Source organism: Platalea leucorodia (genome assembly GCF_965183815.1).
Source record: "Platalea leucorodia genome assembly, chromosome: 3".
Taxonomy (NCBI): Eukaryota; Metazoa; Chordata; class Aves; order Pelecaniformes; family Threskiornithidae; genus Platalea; species Platalea leucorodia.
Genome location: NC_138825.1, coordinates 29,970,932 through 29,990,514, shown reverse-complemented (window position 1 = coordinate 29,990,514; position 19,583 = coordinate 29,970,932). Strand labels below are relative to the sequence as shown.

The following is a 19,583-nucleotide window of genomic DNA, read 5'->3' as shown; positions in this document are numbered from 1 at the left end:
TTCTGAGATGCTTTTCGGTGTCAGTAAAATATGAGCATCTGTTAGTACATATCTATTAAATATATTTTATTAGCTATTTAGTGCATGAACCATACTAAAGCAAGTGTAGTGTTCTCTTGTTCAGCCAGAATGTTGTTAAAATGGTGCCAGGATTTAAGCTGCTGTATCTTTTCTTTTTAGTGTGATTAAGGGGCTAAGATCCTTTTTTCCCAAAAAGGCCCGACCAGTTTAGCTGACAAAGTGTTAGTATGCACACATACAGACAGAGTTACTTAGCTTGTGTAAACTACGCTGTATCATCATTTTTAATGAAAACATTGTGCCTTGTTTGAAAGGAATTCATCATGTGTGCATGGTTCTTGTGGCTCTCTGACTTCACTGTAGCATCAGAAATCCACCAAGTAAACTGGTATTCTGGGTGCAATTAATTACTGCAGAATGCTGATTGTAACTCTTCTTCATTCTCTTCTGCAGAATGACAGGAAGGGAGTTCTTCTCTCGGTTTCCAAGTCTTTATCCTTTCCTTCTCAAGCAGTTGGAGGTTGTAACCAATACTTTGAACAGGTAAGATGGTATCTGAGAAAGCTTTGAAATATGAAGTGCAATGAAAAGGTTAAACTGAGTTGTGTCATCTATACCCTAATGCTGTTCTTTTCATCAATGCTTCTTGAAACGATACAGTTCTACTAGTGTCTTTTGCTAAGGCTTTTTTCCTATAACTTTTGCACATTGCAGTAAGTCTCTGGAGTATGAACTACTGTGGAATAATTAGTAGTTGTTGCGTTCCTAGAATCAGATGTTAAAGAACGTATATTTTTCAGGGAAAGACAGAAACTGGATGTTTGACTGTCTCATGTTTAACGATGAGACTTATTGACATGTTTAAGTGATAGAGGGTCATAGGCCTCACGTAACCCTAAATGAACACTTTCCAGCCTGTGACACACTGACTCTGGGGAAGGTCCTTGATCTCTTTTTAAGGACTCCACAAATGGTGGCTGAGAGCTCCAATTTGATCAATGCAGATGATATCATTTGGGATCACGCTGATGCTGTTACCCCCAGGTTCATGAACTTTTAAAGTAAACCAGTGCTGGCTTTGTTTTTTCTTAAAGTACTATAGTATAAACTGTGGAAGTTCAGCAGCTGATTTACAGGCATGGTTCAGCTGTCTGTTTAGTGGGCCTGAGGTTGATACTTGGGAGCAGGGGTTTCACCAGTCGTCACATGTTTTGCAGTTTCTGCTCTAAGAAAAGATGGTGTATATATTCTGCGCAGCAGTCTTGCTTTACCTGACATTTCAAAAGGTGACAGGGTCATCACTGGAAAATTTTGGGAAGTCTTTAAACTGAAAAAGATTGAAAGCTGCTGCCTGAAATGTTGGTCTTCAGTGCTTTTGTCAATGCAGATTAAGGTCTGTATCTTACTAAACATTTACTAAATCAAGAAGTGTTGATTTTGACTGGGATTTCTAATTGTTTTTACAGTATGAATAGTAGCCACTTGGTGTCAATGACAAGAACTATTCTTTAATAAAGCCTGCTATTTACTAAATACACATTTCCTCCCCAACTGAAAAAAAGACTTTTTTTTAACTGTCTTTTTGTGACTCAACTTTCTCAGTTTCTAGAGAAACATTATCTGTGCTGGTTTTTAATATTATTTAAAAGCAAAGGCAGCTCACCATTATTAGGAATAAAGGAGGCTTGGGATAATGTAGGAAAGTGAAGGCAGCACAGCCTTAAGTGCCTTCATACGGGGGTCCCCAGTGGTGCCGCAGGAGAACTGGATACCATGTTTGATCCCAGTAGGGTTTGCACTTTCTTGCAGTGATCAGCCTGGCATACCTCCTTGAACAAGAAATGCAGAAGGGTATTGTGTGTGGAAGAGTCTCAAGACTAGCATGAAGGAGGATGTTTTTTTGACCAAATGCTTCTTACCACTTTTTTTATTTAGTGAAGCTGAAGAATTGAAAATCCATCCAAGCCTCTTCCTTTTGCTTTTAATCCTGGGAAGGCTGTATCCATCTCCAATGGATGGCACTTACTCAGCACTCAGCATGGCACCGTTTGTCCCATTTATTATAAGGTAAGGTGATTTTGTGTTTTTTCATGTGATGGGAGTTCTTTCTTGAATCTTCGGATTTTTTTATAAAATGCCTTTTTAAGCTTCTCTTCAGCTTTAATTCTTAAAGGAAAAACTGATATTCATTGGTTGGACTTCCCTATATTATTAATACTTGTTTTGGGGGATTAGAAAGAATGTCAGCTCATGCAAGCCATTGTATGACTTGTTTGTAAACCTTCATCTGCAAATGCTGTACAGCACGATTGCGGCCGCAGAGAGGGTAGATGAAAACTGATGAGCTGGACTGACTTGAGCAATGCAAGATTTGCTGTACAAACTTCTGATGGGTTTTTCAGTCCTGCAGAATGATTGTTTGTAACGCATGAATGTAATGACTAATATATAGATTTGTAGATGTGTGCGTACGTATATATCTCCATATCTGTCCATATACATAAATATATACATATATAGCTAGATAAAGATATGGATATATTCTATATCTAATATATTTCTAAGATTACCTTTCAAGTTTTTATATAGTGTAACTTTCATTTATATGGTGGTTACATCAAGATATTTAGCAGATATTTTTGCTATTCTGTATGCCACTGGTGTGGGATGGGGAGCCTGATAAGGGAACAGGGCTGTGGTGGGTGAGGAGAAATGAGCATAGTCAGTATTTGAGAGGAAGTCTTGCTATCTGTGTGAAAGCTTCAGAGCAGTAGGGTGAAAAAGTTCCGTACTTAATCTTACTCCGTTAGTTGTGAAACAAGATAAAGTTGTTGTTATCCTAAGATCTTCCAATTTTTATTTTAAACTACCGTTTACGTTAGAAAATAAAAATAGCTCTGCTTATTCTTCATAGCAGATGTGATGTATCTCTTGCTTCTCACAAAGTTTTTGGGAATTTTCAAGAATAAATAATAACCTACCATTTTTTCTTAAAGGAAAAAAACTGTAGTAAGAGTTTTTAAATGCACTGTATTTAACAATTAAAAATGTTTGGTTTTCTGCCATATTTGCATCTTAAATGTTTTTTTTGGAAATGTTTAAAACTGTATTTGTTCATTACATCATTGATTAGCTCTGTTCTTATGCCTTTGTTAATACACTGGAGAATGCTTATTTATTTATTATTTTTATTTTTTAATGTTTCAGCATACTTTCTGATATTGGCAATAGATTGGCAACTTTTGATAAGCTTTTGGTTACAGCTTTTGAGTTTTGTCGTTATATTATGAGCACTGCTTTTGGCAAGGTACATAGACCAGCAAAATAACTCCTCACACTTAATTAGCTTATTCTCTTGAGGTTATTTAAATCCATTCAGAAGATGTGGGGAGAAAAACCCAATAAAATCTTTAAAAGAAGCACCTGAAACATTTAAGAGACCTGTATCATTGGACCTACCTTCCTTTAACTCTGCTCCTGAAGAGGAGTGGTGTGGCAAATAAAGATGACGTTTTCTGCATTTTCTTTCCATTGAATTTGGCAGTAAGTGCTGTGGATACAGGTATAAGACTAGAATAAAATTCTTCCATATTTCAGACAGAAAATTGTATGTGGGTGTACAGACATGCATTTTCTGTCAGGTTACTTAGCAAAGCATTGGCATTTTTTATGGTTGCCAGGGGACAATACCAAGGATTCTGCAGGGGGAAATACATGTGTTTATGGTATAGCTCAGTGTGCTGTTACTGCCTGTATTTCTGTGTACAGCTCTTACGTCTTTGTTCTGTGAATACCATGATTGTTTTTGGTTCACTCTGACTGCATTAGTTGGAAGACATAGGGGTGCTTTACCTGGGTAAGATAAAGATGTTGCTAATTTCCCTTCTGTTTCCCTTCCTATTTTCCATTCTACAGGAGCAGATGAACTAAAATAAAATTCTTTCCTGTTCATTTAGTTGTTCTTTAGAAGGTGGTAATGAAGATTGTTGCGAAGTAACCACTTACAGAGGATCAAAGAGAAGGCCTGGTGCCAAAGGCCTTATGCATCAAAACATTAAATTGTATATATTAACTGTTCCTTTGAATTGCTCGATGTAGTATTGTATTATATAACATCTACATATACGTATAATTACATGGTAGCCCAGTGCAGTTATAACAGTTAATTGCCATGTTTTTACTGTGAGATTTTTAAATTTCTATTGCTGTACCACTGTCAAGGAAAGATACTGCTTATGTGGTAGGGAGAGAGGAAGGGTGAATATAACCTATATCTGATCTTCAGACTCTTTACAGGGCTCAACCCACAATGAAGTGGCATTCATTTGTTGCTCTGAGAGGATGAACAGAATACTTACTGTGTTTGCAAGCGAATGAGCAATTCTCTGAACAAAACTGGGTTTAGCAGGAAGAATTCAAATTGGGCTTGAAGAGTTTCACTTAAGCCTGAGTGGAATTTTCCATCTAGTGGGAGTAGAGCTGTGGTTGCTCTGACCGTGCTGAGATGAGTTGCACAATATGAGTAGGATTAAATGCTACAAGGACAAATCGCAATCTCTCTGCTCATACTTGTTACTCCCTGTTGAACTAGGGCATTTGATTACCTATCTGCAGTTCTATTAAAAGTTTTTTTTTTTTTCCCCTTTCCCCTTGCAGATGCTATGTTTGGAAGGGAACACTTTGATTCACAACTTACTACCTCACTTTTTTAAGAGCTGGATAGGTCTGCTTAATGGTTACTTTCTAAGATGAAGGAATGTACAGAATGTTTTTGATTAAGAAGGGAGGTAATCGGGAGGTAATGTTTTAAGTATGAAACAAAAACATAACCTCCCTTTCGCCTCCCCCTCCTGCTTTCAAAGACCTGTAATCTCTTCAGAATGATCTAAATTTGAGTCACCTTATGTCCTCTCGTACCATGGCATTGACAGAGTATTTCTTTAGTGTTAAATGTTCTGGGCTGAATGCTCTGAAGGAGTAAAATGGGTATTGCTATATTGACTTGGGATACTTTTGACTAATTGAAGTCTAGCCGTATTTAGGAGTGTGACTTTTTAATCTTATAAGAAGTTTTAAAAAATTTAGCTTTAAAACGTCAAACAATATAATGTTTTTTAAAACTCGCTGGGTATATGTGCCTTGTCTTCCACTTGAAAAAGCTGTTTTTAATTCTTAGTGAAATTTCCCCTTTAAAACTTTGTCAAATAGACAGATTTCAAAGCAGTGTTGCTTCTAGGTATATTATGTTGCAAATCATTGAAGAAACTCACTGTCTGAGGACAATTGAAGTAGAAATTTGAACATCTTTCCATGAAATTAACACAGTTAGGAAACAGACACTATTTTATTGTACAGAATTTTGTAACTTGCATCTTTCTGTAAAATGGAGGAGCTAAATTCCAAAATCCCCTGATGCTGTTTTTAGTCGGGGACCAGGGTAGGTGGCAATGGGAAGCACTAGTCCTTTACAGCTGCTCTTTTTCCCCTCCTGCCCCCCTCCATCCACCACCCCGAACTGATATGGTGCTACTTTGTTTGCCCTCAATTGAGCTTGTCATTAATATACAAGGATAATTACCACGACTGTTAGTTAGTGGCAGACACTAAGATGCAAGGAAAACAAAATTGTGTGGCGAGGAAAAATTTCCCGTAGGATGGAGCATTGTCAGCTGCCCTGTTACCGTAAGTCATTCCTCAGAGTGCTTAGAGAAGGAGTGGGGAAGTCTACATCAGCTGTGAGCAAACTGGCAGCTCAAATGCTGTCATATAGCTGTGATAGGAAAGCCCAAATAAATCTGTTATTTGTGGGCTGGATGCATCTGCTAGAGGGTACGGGGACTTACCCTGATCTAGTTATCCCCTGTATTGGAAAGGCAGAGGAAACAACCGAAGATGGTATGACTTTTTTATTGATACACTTCTTCTTGGAAGTTACTGCTTTCACAGCTTGATTGTCAGAATAGGCTCTGCGAAACCTCCTAATAGGCTGCTGGCAAAGTCAGCTCGGTAAATTTCTTAAAATCACTCGGCTGAAGCGGCGCAAGATGTCAGGAGTGCCCCCCGTGATCCCTTTCCCACAGCAGTGCTGCGGCGCTGGTGATGCCCGCCTGCTGCGCGGGAGCCCTCCGCCAGCTCTGGCCCGGCGTCCCAGCGGGTTCCTGTGAATTGCGTCCTTCTGCAGCGCTGTGGGGCCTGCTGTCCTGCCATACCAGTTGCCTGTGGGGCCGGGGAGACGTTCCTTTGCTAAACTTTGTTTTCTTGGGCTTTTTGAAGGAGTTAGACCGCACTCTGTAGCTCTAAAGATCTGTTACCCTAGGGATTCCATGGACTTTTTGGATGCATTACGAGACTCTCACCTTCTTATGTTTCTTAGCAGAGAATTACATTTGTGAGTCTGTCCCTCTGCAAGAAGTGATGCAGGCTATTGGCCGCAATTTCTTTCAAACTTGAGGGGAAAAGCAAAAAACATCCTGGGGGCCGTGATTCCACATGAATCTTTAGTTCATGCCAGCATCTCCCTAGCTTTCCATATCACATGCACATCTTAGTCTTTCGTCTCTGTTTGTTTCCTTTGTCTTGGTTTTTTTTTTGTTTGTTTGTTTTTTGTTTTTTGTTTTTGTTTTTTTTTCTGGCTTGGAATTCTGTTTCTACTCAGTCTATTCTCTGTGCAATCCTGATTGCATAGTGATTGGTACTGATCTGTAGAAATATTTACGGTTCACGTAAGTATTTATTAATAAGAAGGTTTTCAGACTCTTGTTTAGCATTTTTAAATAAGAAATGGTAAACGGTTTGTCATTTTTTCCATTTTGATTAAGTTCAAATTGTAGCGCTAGAGAAGACTGCAAAGTGCTTGATTGGCAGTAGGCTGTTCCAAGACCTTCTGATCAACTGAAAATCATTGTACATCTTGTACATTCTTTGCTGTATTCCTCCGCCTTTTCTCTTAAACTGTGGGCAAATGTTCTTTTCATGTTCAGGTGGCGCTGATGGGAAATATTACAGCCCCTAGGTATTCATTATTGATTCCTTCTTCTAGTTTTTACGGCGTTCATAAATCTGTTTGCTGCTCACTGGCAGGTTATCATCTGACGCAATGTAGTAAATATTCACAAACTGTAGGGAACTGTCAGATTCATGGGAAATAAAAGGTGCTGTCTAGCAGAGAGGGGTTCATGAGCACTGAGAGTAACAATATCTTTCTCCAGTATTGCAGACTCCTGAAGAGGGACAATGGCTGGGATCCTAGGTTAAAATCTGATGTATACTACTTCTTATTTGAAACATGATCCAGTAAAAAATATGATGGGGTGCCCAACTGTCAATACATGATTGGTGAAGTAACTGTATTATTCATTTACAGGCTTAAAATTAGCCAGTCAGTAAATACTTCGCTGGTCAAGATAAGTAGCCAAATAGTAACATTTAGCTTGTTCTGCAAAAGTGTTTGCAGGAAGGAACATGAAAATGGAGAGAAACAATGCATTAACTATGCAGAGGATGGTAGGTATGTCAAGGAAAACCAAGTATAATGATATTTTTAAAGGCCAATATTATTTAAAAAGAACAGTCTGAGTTTGATAAGGGGCAATACTGGGAAGGCTTTTTGGCAGTGGGCTAGCTGCTTTTGGTGGTATGGCTGAAAGGCAAGCGTCTTTGAGAACTCAGATCCTTTGGTTGTTGTTTTCATGAGTCTGATAATAAGTTTTGAAAATTGGTCTTATTGCATTCTTGTTAGGTTAATGGTTGGACTCGATGATCTTAAGGGTCTTTTCCAACCTTGATGATTCTATGATTGTTTACAACCAGCCGAAGCTTTCAAAATCATTATAGGGTGCTGAGAGTTGATTTATGCATTCAGCTTCCCTTTCAGAGAGAGTTCAAAATAATGATACAGTTGCTAAGACAGAAAGTAGTTTGTCTACATTCTTTGTTGTGCTTTATCCTAACTGTTTTGATCATAAGTGGTGTGTGTTTCTTTCCATTATTCTGCAGTTGTGAAACATCATAGTAACTTTTCACAAATTAACAAAGTTAAAATATGGTTGTGAATGAAAATTTTTCTGTTACGTGACCTTGAGTTAAAAGCAGTTCTTTTTTTCTCTAGAATGCTGTGAACCGAGAACTGATGGAAGGAGGCCCTAACCTCATGGGAATTCAACAAATAGTTAAATAAACCTAGAGGTTAGCTGCCTGGAGATATTATTTGGGATTTCTTGATGGGAATGCAAGAAAAGAGAGGCCATTTAAATTGTGTCAGCATGTTCTATAGCAAATCTCCATTTGAAGAGAATATATTTCTGTTGGTCTGAAGTTTACACACAGTATTAGTAACAGTTTTCATAGGCTTACACGTTAGAGATCTTAGTTTGTTGGCTGGCTGAACCACAACAATTCAAGTTTCTGTTGTTGCTTCAGCCTGGTATCAGTTGGCCTCTTTTTACAATAACCTAGGTCTTGGTGACAAGAAGAGAGAAATGTCTATAATTTCTTCCTAGAAAGCCCTTGGAAACGTATGGAGAAACAACTCCTGGGATAGCTTGTGGACAGCTTTCACAAAGAAAAGTCTCTGTACTTTGCCTACATAGTTCTGCAGTATTTATAGTTACTCTGATTCATTAGGTTCTTGTGTGGAAAACACTGCCCTTACAAAACCAGAAGGTTTTAATTGCCCAAATTGGAAGAATAAAATACTTAACACAATGTATAAAGAGACTAGAAATTTGGGCAACCATTAACTTAACTTTAAAGGAAATAGATAAGAATTTAGAGGTTTAGTACTGCATAAATAACCTGAAATTAAACTTGATCTCTTTCTGTCCGTGATTGTGTTCAGGCATTTGCTGGACTACATCCATGTGTTGATTGTAGATCTAAAAGCTCCGGCAAACTGTTGATACTTTTATAGTGTTTTTCTACTTGTCAGGTAAATATTGAGATGCTGTATCAAAACTTGGACTATTCTGTGGTTATTTTGGTTCTTAATTTCAGATTAAAGAACAAAAAATTGTCTTCAGGCCAATTACAATACAGATTTCCACAGTGAAATACATTTTAAAAATTAAATGCTTTGGATACTTTAATTGCTAAGGAACACAGAAATCTAACAAAATGGAAAATAGTTATGTTTCCTTAGAAGAAAAACACAAAACAAGCAAATTAATAAATGAACAAAAGAAACCTTAAGTATGTATAGCAAATTATTGTTCATATTCTAGGAAACCTTATTCTCACATTAATGAATAGGAACTGTCCTCCCGATTCGTCCCCAGTGTGGAAGTCCAAGTTATGTTAATTGTGTGGAAGCATGAGTATTTTTTTCTTTTAATGCTATTTTTGGACCTCTCTTTGCTTGGAAACCCGTAATACTGAATTCGAAAGTTACTAAATCTAATCTTTCAGGGGGGAAAAAAATGAATTCGTATATAATCATGATGATTTTTTTCTAAAAAAGGTTTTTTTGAGTTATTTCACTTAATACAGACAGTACAATATTCTTGAATCTTAATAATCGAACTCTTTCTAATAGGAACTGAATCTGTTGCTAAATACTTTTCTCTGTGATCCCCATCCATGTTTTCCCTTAATGTAATTTCATGTTTTTAATTCTTGCTTTAAAACTGATGCGTTGAATTATATAGCTGTGTGGTGGAGGAAAGAGAAAACCTCTTTGTCATACAACTTACTGCGTCTGTATAGAATCGGACAGAAGCCTTATTATAATTTTTTCTTTCCAGTGCATTTGTTAGGACCTTGTGGCATAACTAGCTTCAGGGTTTAGAGGATACCATCTATTTGATTTTTATTTATTCATGTATTTTTAATCAGTTTTATCTTTTAAAAACCCTGGAGGCTGTTAAAATGCTTTAACTAGCAGGCAGAGTTGGTTTGTTTGAATTGCAAGTGTGCCTTCCCTGCCTCATGCTGCCCTCTCCTCTCAAACTCTTTTTGTGATGGTGGTAGGATACTTGGTTTGACTTACAAGATCAGAGGCCCCTTCTGCAGAACGTTCCCTTCCTCGTTGTTCAGCCTGTCTCCCGTTGTTTCGGTTCCGTTTTCACGGCTGGTGTTCCCAATTCCCTCTTCCAACATTTTGTGAAGGCAAGGGATGTGAATATATTTCAGCTGAAAACAGAATTGTGATGCTGTGATACTGTCTGTAGGACTGCAGGAACTGCACTGTTAATAAGCAGTGGCATAATTAGTAATGTACAGGTTGCTGTGACAACATCCAGTAAACCTGGAAATAGATATTTTTCTCCTTGTTAATCCTTCTAACAACTGTAGGTGTTACTTAATGTAACGGACATATTTTCAGCTACAGGTGTGATTTTTCAAATTAATTCTACTCATTTGTTTCTGTGACCTTCATATAAAAGGTAATCCTTATTGGGTTTGTTAATTTGGGTAATATAAGGTCTGTTGAGGGGGAGTAATAAGAAAGGGAGAAAAATAAGCATATAGGAAACACCTGCAGTGCTTTTTTTTTTTTCCACAAGAAGTTTAAGATATTTTTATTTACAGCTAGTGTTCTGTTGTTTGTAGCCAGAATAATAAATTAGATACTTTGATGTGTGCAGAGGAGTATGGAATCTTTGTGCCTTATGAGAGTTGGTCATAAATTATGTCAGTTAGGAGGGTTGTTCAGGATCTAAGTGTTAAAACTGGAGCGGAGCAGTGGAAGTGCATTGAATCTACGGTTACACAAAGTGAAACCTTCTCAGATTTATTGACTTTTTGTTCTTGATCAAGGACTGTGTGAAGTAAACATGTTTACAACCAATACCTCGTGCACCTAGATAAACAGTACTGAGTTCAACGTGGAATACTACTTCAACAGTTGTTAATTGCCCTCAGGATTTAACAGAAGTGTATCACATGAGGATTTTGCAAGTTTCATTGCTTGTTGCTACCTTGAGATGTAGTAAAATTAGGTTGGAATACTGTATGTTTTTACATATGACAACATTTTAGATACTTCTTAGATTTTAAAGCCTATAAATGATCTGCATGTAAAGAACGTGTGACATACTGAAAACACTTCCCCCCCAACCCCACCGAGTATTTTTCAAATCAAAGAAAATGAACCAGTTTTAAATACAGGTTTGCACACACATACACACTTCCCTGACGGATGCAAGACTCTGTGGCTCGTACTTGCCTGCAGAGAAGATGAGAAGAGGCAGCCTGTGATAGATTTTAGTCATGTTGTCGGCAGGTGAAGCTGAGAGGCTGGATGGTGAAGTCGCCAAGGTTGGAGGTCCTGTTCCTTTCTGCCAATGTCCTGGCAAGGCAACTGCCACCATGTTAGTGAAACTAATCTCGGGGATGGCAGTGTGTTAAACTGCTGCAGGAGGAGTAACCAGAACAGTTCAATAGCCTTAAAATATTTCTTCTTAAGCTGCTAGGTTTTGCTGCAGGTATGAACTGAGTTACAGTGATTGCCGTAATTTTGTAATGATTTTTCTTGATACAGCTTGTGAGATTGCTTCCCATAGTTGTTGCTAAATCCTAGGTAGAATAAATATTTAAGAATACAAGTGGTTGACTCAGCGTTAAGGTGTATAGTTGATCTTGGAGGCTGGTATAACAATAAACAAAAAATTGCTACATTGGGTTACGTTGTTTTGTGTTACTCAGTTCTTTTATTTGCATTCACTTGTCCTCTCACTTTTTGAGAATTGATCCTGTTTAGTTTTATTTACAGGTAAGAGATTATATCTAAGTGGGATCCAGTAAAAATCAAAACTGCCTGTTCTTAATCTAGGCTGCTGTTACAGGTTATGCAAAAAGTAGTGTATATTTTGGCATTCTTCTGGCAAACTTCTTGCATCATTCAGGAATGAAGCCAAGTGCCTTCAAAACATGAGATGTACACATAAGTGCCTTCAGGGTATGCAGAAGTTCAGGGATAGGTCACTAGTGGTGATATCTTGCATGTGTATGTGAAAGGAGGAGTGTTTTGAAATGTTATCAGTACTGTTTCTTGGGGGGGGGGGGAACACCAATTTTCTTTGAGTATTAGGAGTTTTTAAATAAATAAGTAAAATAAAAAAGAAACAGCAGGAATCTTAACCCCTCTCAGATTTGGGAAGCTATTTGCCAATGTGAAATACCTTCCTTGTGTTCCCATATGTGTTCCTATAAGGCAGATACTTTATTGTTCTTAAACTTTGTGATGCTCTTGTTCCTTACTAATGACTTTGTAAGAGTGCTCTTACGGGGGTTTCCACTAAGATGCCAGTTCCTGTGAGTACACTGCACCCTATGTAGCAACTGGTAGTGCGAGAGGTTTGCATTGGTGTACAGCAGGTGCGTAGTACAGTGGCAGGTTGGTGGCTGGGTTGCCCTTTGGGCAAGTAGTAGCTGTGGGTTTGCATTTCCCTCAGGCACAGAAAGTTGCAGAACCGGGTCCCCTGCGTCCTGGGCGAGTTCTGCACCCGCTGGGCACCTGTGTGTTTGCTCAGGGGGAGGAGGAGGTTATTGCCTCCTGATTTAGGATCCTCAAAGTGCAAAACAGAACCTAATTTGAGGGTCCCAGTTAGGTTTCTGTGTGGGGTGACACTTGGCTGCTGAGGTTCTTATAGCAAACAACAATTTGGGGCGTGAGGAGAGGTGAAGATTAGACTTGTCTGTAGTTTTGAGAATTGCACTTTTGCCTTCTATACATTCAGTATAGATGCTTAGGTGGCAGTCTCTGTTGTGGACCCAGATTTTAGGCAGCTGAGACAATTTTGCCTGTAATATGAAATTATTTTCTTCTTTCTAAATACAGAGCAGTCACTTCTATTTCCATAACAAATTTGATAAAATAACAGCATGGAACAAAATTTGACACGTAAAATACTGTATCTCTGTATATGTATGAGTTATAATTCTTTAATGTCAGTTTTTACAAGACAACAAAGTTAAAGTCAGGTTATCTAAAAATTGTTCTCAACTCCATTTTTTATTGCTAGCAAAAAACCCACAGAATTCCATTCTAATTCATTGCATCGTGTTCGAGGAGCAAAGCCCCTCTGAAGCATGTAGTGTTGGAAAGTACCCTTGCACAACTTAGAGGAAACCCTGGCATTTTATCCATTTTCCATTCTTCCTTCTGAAGACATGTCAGATCCCTTGGGATTTGTAAAAGGTCACGAACAAAATAAAGAACAGTCTTGAGTATACAGTTACAGCTAATTAAAAATTAGACATTCGTTACAGTATCAGTGTTGCTTGTGTTTGGAAAGAACATCTACATGTCAGAATCTGTTCGTTAAGAAAACGTGGTTTAGCAGAAATAAAGGAATGGTTTCAGACAAATCACTTCTCAGGTTTAAATTTACTATGCAGTAGAATTAAAATGTTTTTGTTTAAAAAAAAATGGAAGCTCTTTATTAAGAGCTAAGCTGACTTTCTTCTTGGACCTTGTCAATACACAATTAAAGCTTTTCCGTACGAAAGAGCCTCCAGTTGTGACTGCTCTGCTTTTGCATCCTGTTGTGAGGGACAGCCAGTCTTTGAAAAGGAAATGCAAAGATGATCTTTCTAAAAATCACTCCCTACGAGGGCAGACGTGGGGAGGTGGAGGACAGAACGTGCTGCCATGCTGTGAGGGTGAAAATTCCCCCAAAAGCCTGTCGTTGAGGGGTAGCATAGCTCTCTACTTCCTCTAAATGAGGTCTGTGTTTTTCAGGCATACTGTGGCCTAATGTGACTAAAATGTCAGAACTGTTACGCTATTTCAGTTAAGTCTGTTTACTGTCTTCTGTTCAAAACCCTATTAACTCAGTTGCTGATTCAAGATGGAAACTGTTTTCTGTGTTTCTTTGATGTGAATGAAAGTAAACAACTACTTTGAGTATTGATTTAAATTTGCTACAGATATTTGAAACCTTAGAATACCTTTTAATTTCATTTCATGTTTTAAATACGTAGGCATGACCCTGCAGGGCTTGTTTGGGAGAGCTCAAAAGTGGTTTGCCCATTTTGGCAGGGGATAATCTCAACTACATGTGATTTTGTAAGCTGAAAGTATGTAAGAAGCAATTCAGGAAAAAGATGAGTGGGTAGGAGGAGGGAAGGCCATCTCTCTGGGTCATCACAATCAGCTGGGAGGTATCTCAGCATAACTTCTGCCATTTTCCATCACCTAAGTCATTTGGCCGTTCATTTTTAAACCCTGTGGTAACTTTCTCAGTTGTCTGAGACTGCGGGTGGCTGAATCGTATCTGCCTTACAAAAACTGACACATGCAAGAATTACTGGCTTTGAAAGACTTAGCCTAACCTGCTTTCAGTTGGTAAAAGATTGTTATTCACCTCAGCTCAGTATACATGCTACTGAAGTAGTATACAGCTGGTTAATGTGTTAATATAGCTGAATAGTTAATTCTGTGTATATTCATAAATCTACAGCCAGTTAAAACCTTAATAACGTTAAAAGATAAAAGGTTCTTTTTGGCATTTGTTTTATATGCAGTTTTATCACTTAATTTTTAGTAAATAAGAAGTATTTGTTTTTGAGATACTAATTACAAATAATAGAAAATTATTTTCCAATGTGTCTTTTACTTTCTGCCTTTAAATATGTTCTAAAAAACAGTGGGAAATAAGACCTAAAATTCCAGTAGACACCATGTTGTGTTCCTATGGAAACATCTGTTTGAGAACATGGAGTTTAATAGTTTTAAGCCAAACTCATACATTTGAATATGATTGATGTATAGTAAGTAACATAAACATCAAGAAGGATGGAACGGGACCATATACTTACCTGCTTCATGGCATAATTGCATCTTTTCTGGTGTTTTTTGGTTGGTTGGTTGGATTTTTTGCTTTACATAAACACAGGAGCTTCTAAAGGAAAAAAAACAAGCCTCCAACATGGCTCTAGCATAACTTATGTTTCTGGGCAAATACTCTCTCACTACTGAGAAGAAAGACCGTACATTTGATTTGTGAGAAATATGGTTTAGTTTTCATTGCATTATCCTTTGTTTTGTTTTAGCTACAGCAGCGGATTGCAGCTGGATGACAGAAAAATAGGTATTTCTTCTTTTCCTAGGTGTGGGCACTCTCCTGTGTACCGTTCACGTGAGATGTCAGGTCGGGCCCTTGTTCCATTTGTTATGGTAAATGAAGTACCACGTACGGTGCTGTCCTTGTTGGAGGGGCTTCCAGACTCTACCAGTCCTTGCATACGACAGAATAATATTCATGGAACGCTTCTGCAAGTAAGTTTTTGGGGGTTGGTTGTTTTGATGTTTTGGTTGTTTTTGTTTTTACTGTGGGGTTTTTGTTGGATGTTTTTGGTCATACTTCACAGCCAGATGACATGCAATGAGTTGTGCTGAACGTTCACACATTGTCAGAACATGAATGAAGACTGCTTTTGAGTTGATTCTATCAGATGATAAATGTGGAATGTACATTTCAACCGTCATTAGTAGGCTGTAAGCTGTAAATATCAACATTTACATTTCATATAATGTTTCATCTCTGGAGATTAAAGTGCTTTGAGAGCAAATATCTTTATCTAAACATATCTACAGAGAGATCTGTGTGACTTGCCCAAAATCACAGAGCAAATCTGAGGCAAAGCTGAACTCCAAGCACCAATAGTACTGTAGATATTGAGACTTGCTACGTACCTACATATTTATATATTACTTCATTTGCTTTTCCTGCTACACCAGCAGCTTCCTGTCAGTTTGCTGTACAAGTCGCGATAAGCTTTGTACTGTATTCTTCTGAAAACATTCTGGAGAACACCTCACTATCGGTTTGGAATCAGAAATTTCTTCATTCCCCAAATATCATTCCTTTCGTTTATGGCAGTCGGTTCACTGTGTTTGATTTTTAAGCTATCATAGTAATAAGTTACCCATTTTTATTGCCTGTTTTTCACAAGCAACCCTCCAACAAAGCCATATTGTACATTATCAGCTCTGTTAGTCTGCCTTAGTTGGCAAGTTATCTAGGTACACATTCCCACTGTAAACTGTGTGGTGGGGTGTGTGTGGTTTTGTTTTGGGTTTTTAGGGTATCTTTTCCAGCATATTATTTCCCTTTAAAATCATGTCCTTACAGGAAACGTAAGACAGGGAAATGAGTGGAGTCCCTCTAGAGCTGTTTCTGTCAACTTTACCTGTAAAGGGTTTCAGGCAATTGGATGACGATTGGTTACAGTGAAGGTTGTTGCAGGGTGTGGGATGATCGTGCCCAGTCTTTTCTGCGCTGAAAAGCAGTCCGTGCACCTGTATGCATGCAAGTGCTTAGACCTGTGAGCTGCTGCATCTGCGTGGGAAGGAGGAGATTGCCATCATCAAATTACCTGTGCAGCCCTGGTGTGTCACGAAACTCCTGAACCTCCTGAAGCATTAGGAAGAGAGGGTTATTCCAACAGAGGCAATTAAGTGCTTTCTTGGTCCAAAATTATTATAACCCTGGTTGTGAGGGTGTGGACTGGCTGTAGTGTGTAAAGCCACTGCCACCTTCTTAGTGACGTGGAAAAAAATAATGGAGTGTAGGTTCTGAAAGAGCCCAAAGGATGATCTGGTTTTTAATCCAGCATTGCTAACATGATCTTATGCATAGGTGTTGGGAGTTTTCTTTTCCATACCTCGGAGGCAGGAGATACTATCAGGGCTTTAACGTGATTTTTTTTGTAAGTTTTGAGCAGCTACCAGAAACTACTACTGCAATTGGTACTGCATCAGGGAGAGACAAGTGCTGTCAGAGTATGACATTCTTCAAAAAAATGTCAGTTGTACCATAACAGTTCAGTGATGTTTGGTCTGTCAGATTTGTCTTGGGCTTTGCTTTTATGACTTGTGAATCAAGGTTGTGCAAAGTCTTCATTTAATACTTAATCAAATTTAGTGTGTGACTGAAATGATGAACTATGTGTTGCTAGTTAAAAATAACAAAAATTCAGAAGAAATACTGTAGAGTGATAAAGATGTGCAGAAAGGGAGGCAGTGGTGTTTGATGTTGTATCTCTACAAACACTAATGCCAGGTAGTTCAACACATGCCTCCTGTAAATAGTACAAAGAGCAAAGTACTGTGACTTTCAGGGGGTTTTGGATGCATGGTTACAGTTCCCTTTTTATCAATGTAAGAGGGGACTTGCAAAGCTGCTGCTAAGGCTCATTGAACTGTAGAAAATTATGTTACGGGACTATTTGTTAAAGCACTGTTTCTCTGAAGGCTTACTTGAAGAGGCAGTGATCTGGCAGTGTTTGAAACTGTTTGCTCTGCGTTTCCACGACGCAGTAGAGAATTTATCTTCCTCTTTGATATAAAACCAAAACAAAAATCCTGACTAAAAAGAGTCTGTACAAAACTCAATAAAACTTAGATTTTTCCAGCAATACAAGGCCAATATCTTATGAAAATGGAATTCAGTAATTTAATTTTGTTTGTTCAGTCACATTAGTCAGAAGCTGATTAAGTTTGTTGCCTGATATTTTTTTTTTTTTATTTCAGTGTTCATATGCTGTCAAGTCTTAAACAGGAAGGTTGGAATTATTCAGACTTAAAGCTTATGTGACAGTGTCAAATGTAATGAACCTTGAAAGGTATATGTCAGTTATGTTTCAGAGTTATGTAATCGCTTCGTCTGTTGCAAGCCAAATGTTAATTTATAGAAAGATCATTCAAAAAGAGTTCAGCATGGAGTGCTTGTCCAAACAAACATGGCCTGGTTTTCAAAATGCTGAGATTGATAAGGAGTGGTTTTTGACAGTGGATGCAAATGTGTTGTGTTTAACTTCAGACCTTTGCATAATGTGAAAACATGGCTTTTCCTCCCCAGTGTGATAACTGTGGCTCAGTTTATATAGCAATATGAATGTGCATGAGGATAAAATAATCTTATAGTTTACATGTTTTACAGAAGAATTCTTTTCAAGATTTATCTAGGAGGAATACTGCTGTTCTGTAACTGTTACAGAACTGATGATACTCTTCAAGGAGTAGTTCTGCATCATAAGTAGATGCATTGACTTGAATAAGACAAAGAACAATCTGTTCTATGCTTAGTCTTTCCTTTATGAGTGCAGTTTCTACTTTGCTCCATAATCCAAACTGGCATGGGGGGAGACAGGGAGAGGGAGTCAAGTTTGTAATCCACAAGAAAATGCAGAAATCTTCTACTGGCCTTTTTGAATGATGAAATATTTCTGTCTTCCTTTGTTTTAAGATCTAGGTTTTTTTAGCTGATCAGCTGAAAGGAAGTGCTCGTCCAGACCTTTAAGTAGAGACTTCTGGAAGTGTATAAAAATTTATAATTAGGGAAACCTTTATGTTTGTGAAACTCTTTGACTTTTGGCAGTTGCCAAAGAACTTAAAGTATTTGGGAAGATTGTGAGGTATCCTTATCAGAAGATCAAATGGGGTTTTTTTGACCTTCTGCCTCTTTAGGGTTGGAATTCCTGCAGTATGTATTCCATCCATTCAGAATAATTGAGAAATTCAGAATTAAGCTGTAATTAATTGAGAAATGTTTTATGCAATAATCTGTACTTGCAATTAGTAATTTCAATGTCCTGGTTTGACTCGTAGTGGTATTAGTAAGCCATGCAGGTAGGGACATGGTCTGCTTTCTCTTTTTATGTCTGTGTTTTTGCAGAAATGTCTAGTCTCATAGACAACAGTCTTAACTGGGTCTCTTAAAACTACAGTAAAGACGATACTTATGTAAAAGAGTGTGTTTTGAGTCCTGATGTTTATGAAAGCTTCCAGTCTTTAGTTTGTCTAATTCTATGCAGTTGCAATAAGCCTGAATGTCTTAAGCAAAACACTTGCTAGAGTCAAGAGTTAATCAGAGACCTCCGAACATTAGTAAAGCTCAAGGTTCACTTAAATTTAGAATTCATAAGAAGATATCACATGGAAATGAGCCCTAAGTAGAAAAAGGAATTATGGAGACCTGGTAGTTCTTCAGAGAAGTGATAACTCCAGAAGTAGGAATCAGCCTAACATAGAACAGATAAAAAAGTGTAATAACACATCAGCTTGGACAAATTAGGAGTTCCTTAGTGAATGCAAAGCAAGAAGAACCATACTGAAGCAAGAGCATGCAGAGAGGAAATTGGAAAGTCCAGGGCAAAAATTGGCTGTAGCCTTCAGGAGATTTCTACAGAAATACTTAGTCTTGGAAAATGGAAGCTATTGATAGCTGATGTCTGAAAGGTATACTTTTCTCTATTAGTTCATTAACACAGTCAAATATGAGCTTAAATATTGGAAACTACTTTTTAACATTAAGGATGTGTTAATGTTCAGCACTTACAAATAGTTGATCTGCCATCATGTATATAAGATTTTGCCTGGACATGGGAGATGGACAGATGATCAGTTAAGATTCCTGCCAGTCTCCCCCTCATTTTTTAATGATTCTTTGATCCTGCCAGTGATTGGGGCATCTTCATGAAGCTATGCGGAATTTTTATTCCCATCAGTCTGCACCTGGTTAATTCTTGTTTGCATAGATTTGTGGGTATAATGTTCATAGCTTTTAGTGTTGTAGATAGTCTTGTGTAAACCATCAAAATTTTGACGTAAATTACATGAA

General features: G+C 37.9%; 1 protein-coding gene across 1 annotated transcript in view; it reads left to right on the top strand.

Moving 5' to 3' along the window:
• The window catches only part of THADA (THADA armadillo repeat containing), a gene marked incomplete at its 5' end in the record, with an annotated part of 164,022 nt that overhangs the window by 56,258 nt on the left and 88,181 nt on the right, over window positions 1-19,583 (top strand). Inside the window, 3 exons of the mRNA XM_082305213.1 lie at window positions 475-564; window positions 1,957-2,088; window positions 15,070-15,238. Coding sequence (XP_082161339.1) covers window positions 475-564; window positions 1,957-2,088; window positions 15,070-15,238 — 391 coding nt within the window. The remainder of the gene's footprint in view (window positions 1-474; window positions 565-1,956; window positions 2,089-15,069; window positions 15,239-19,583) is intronic.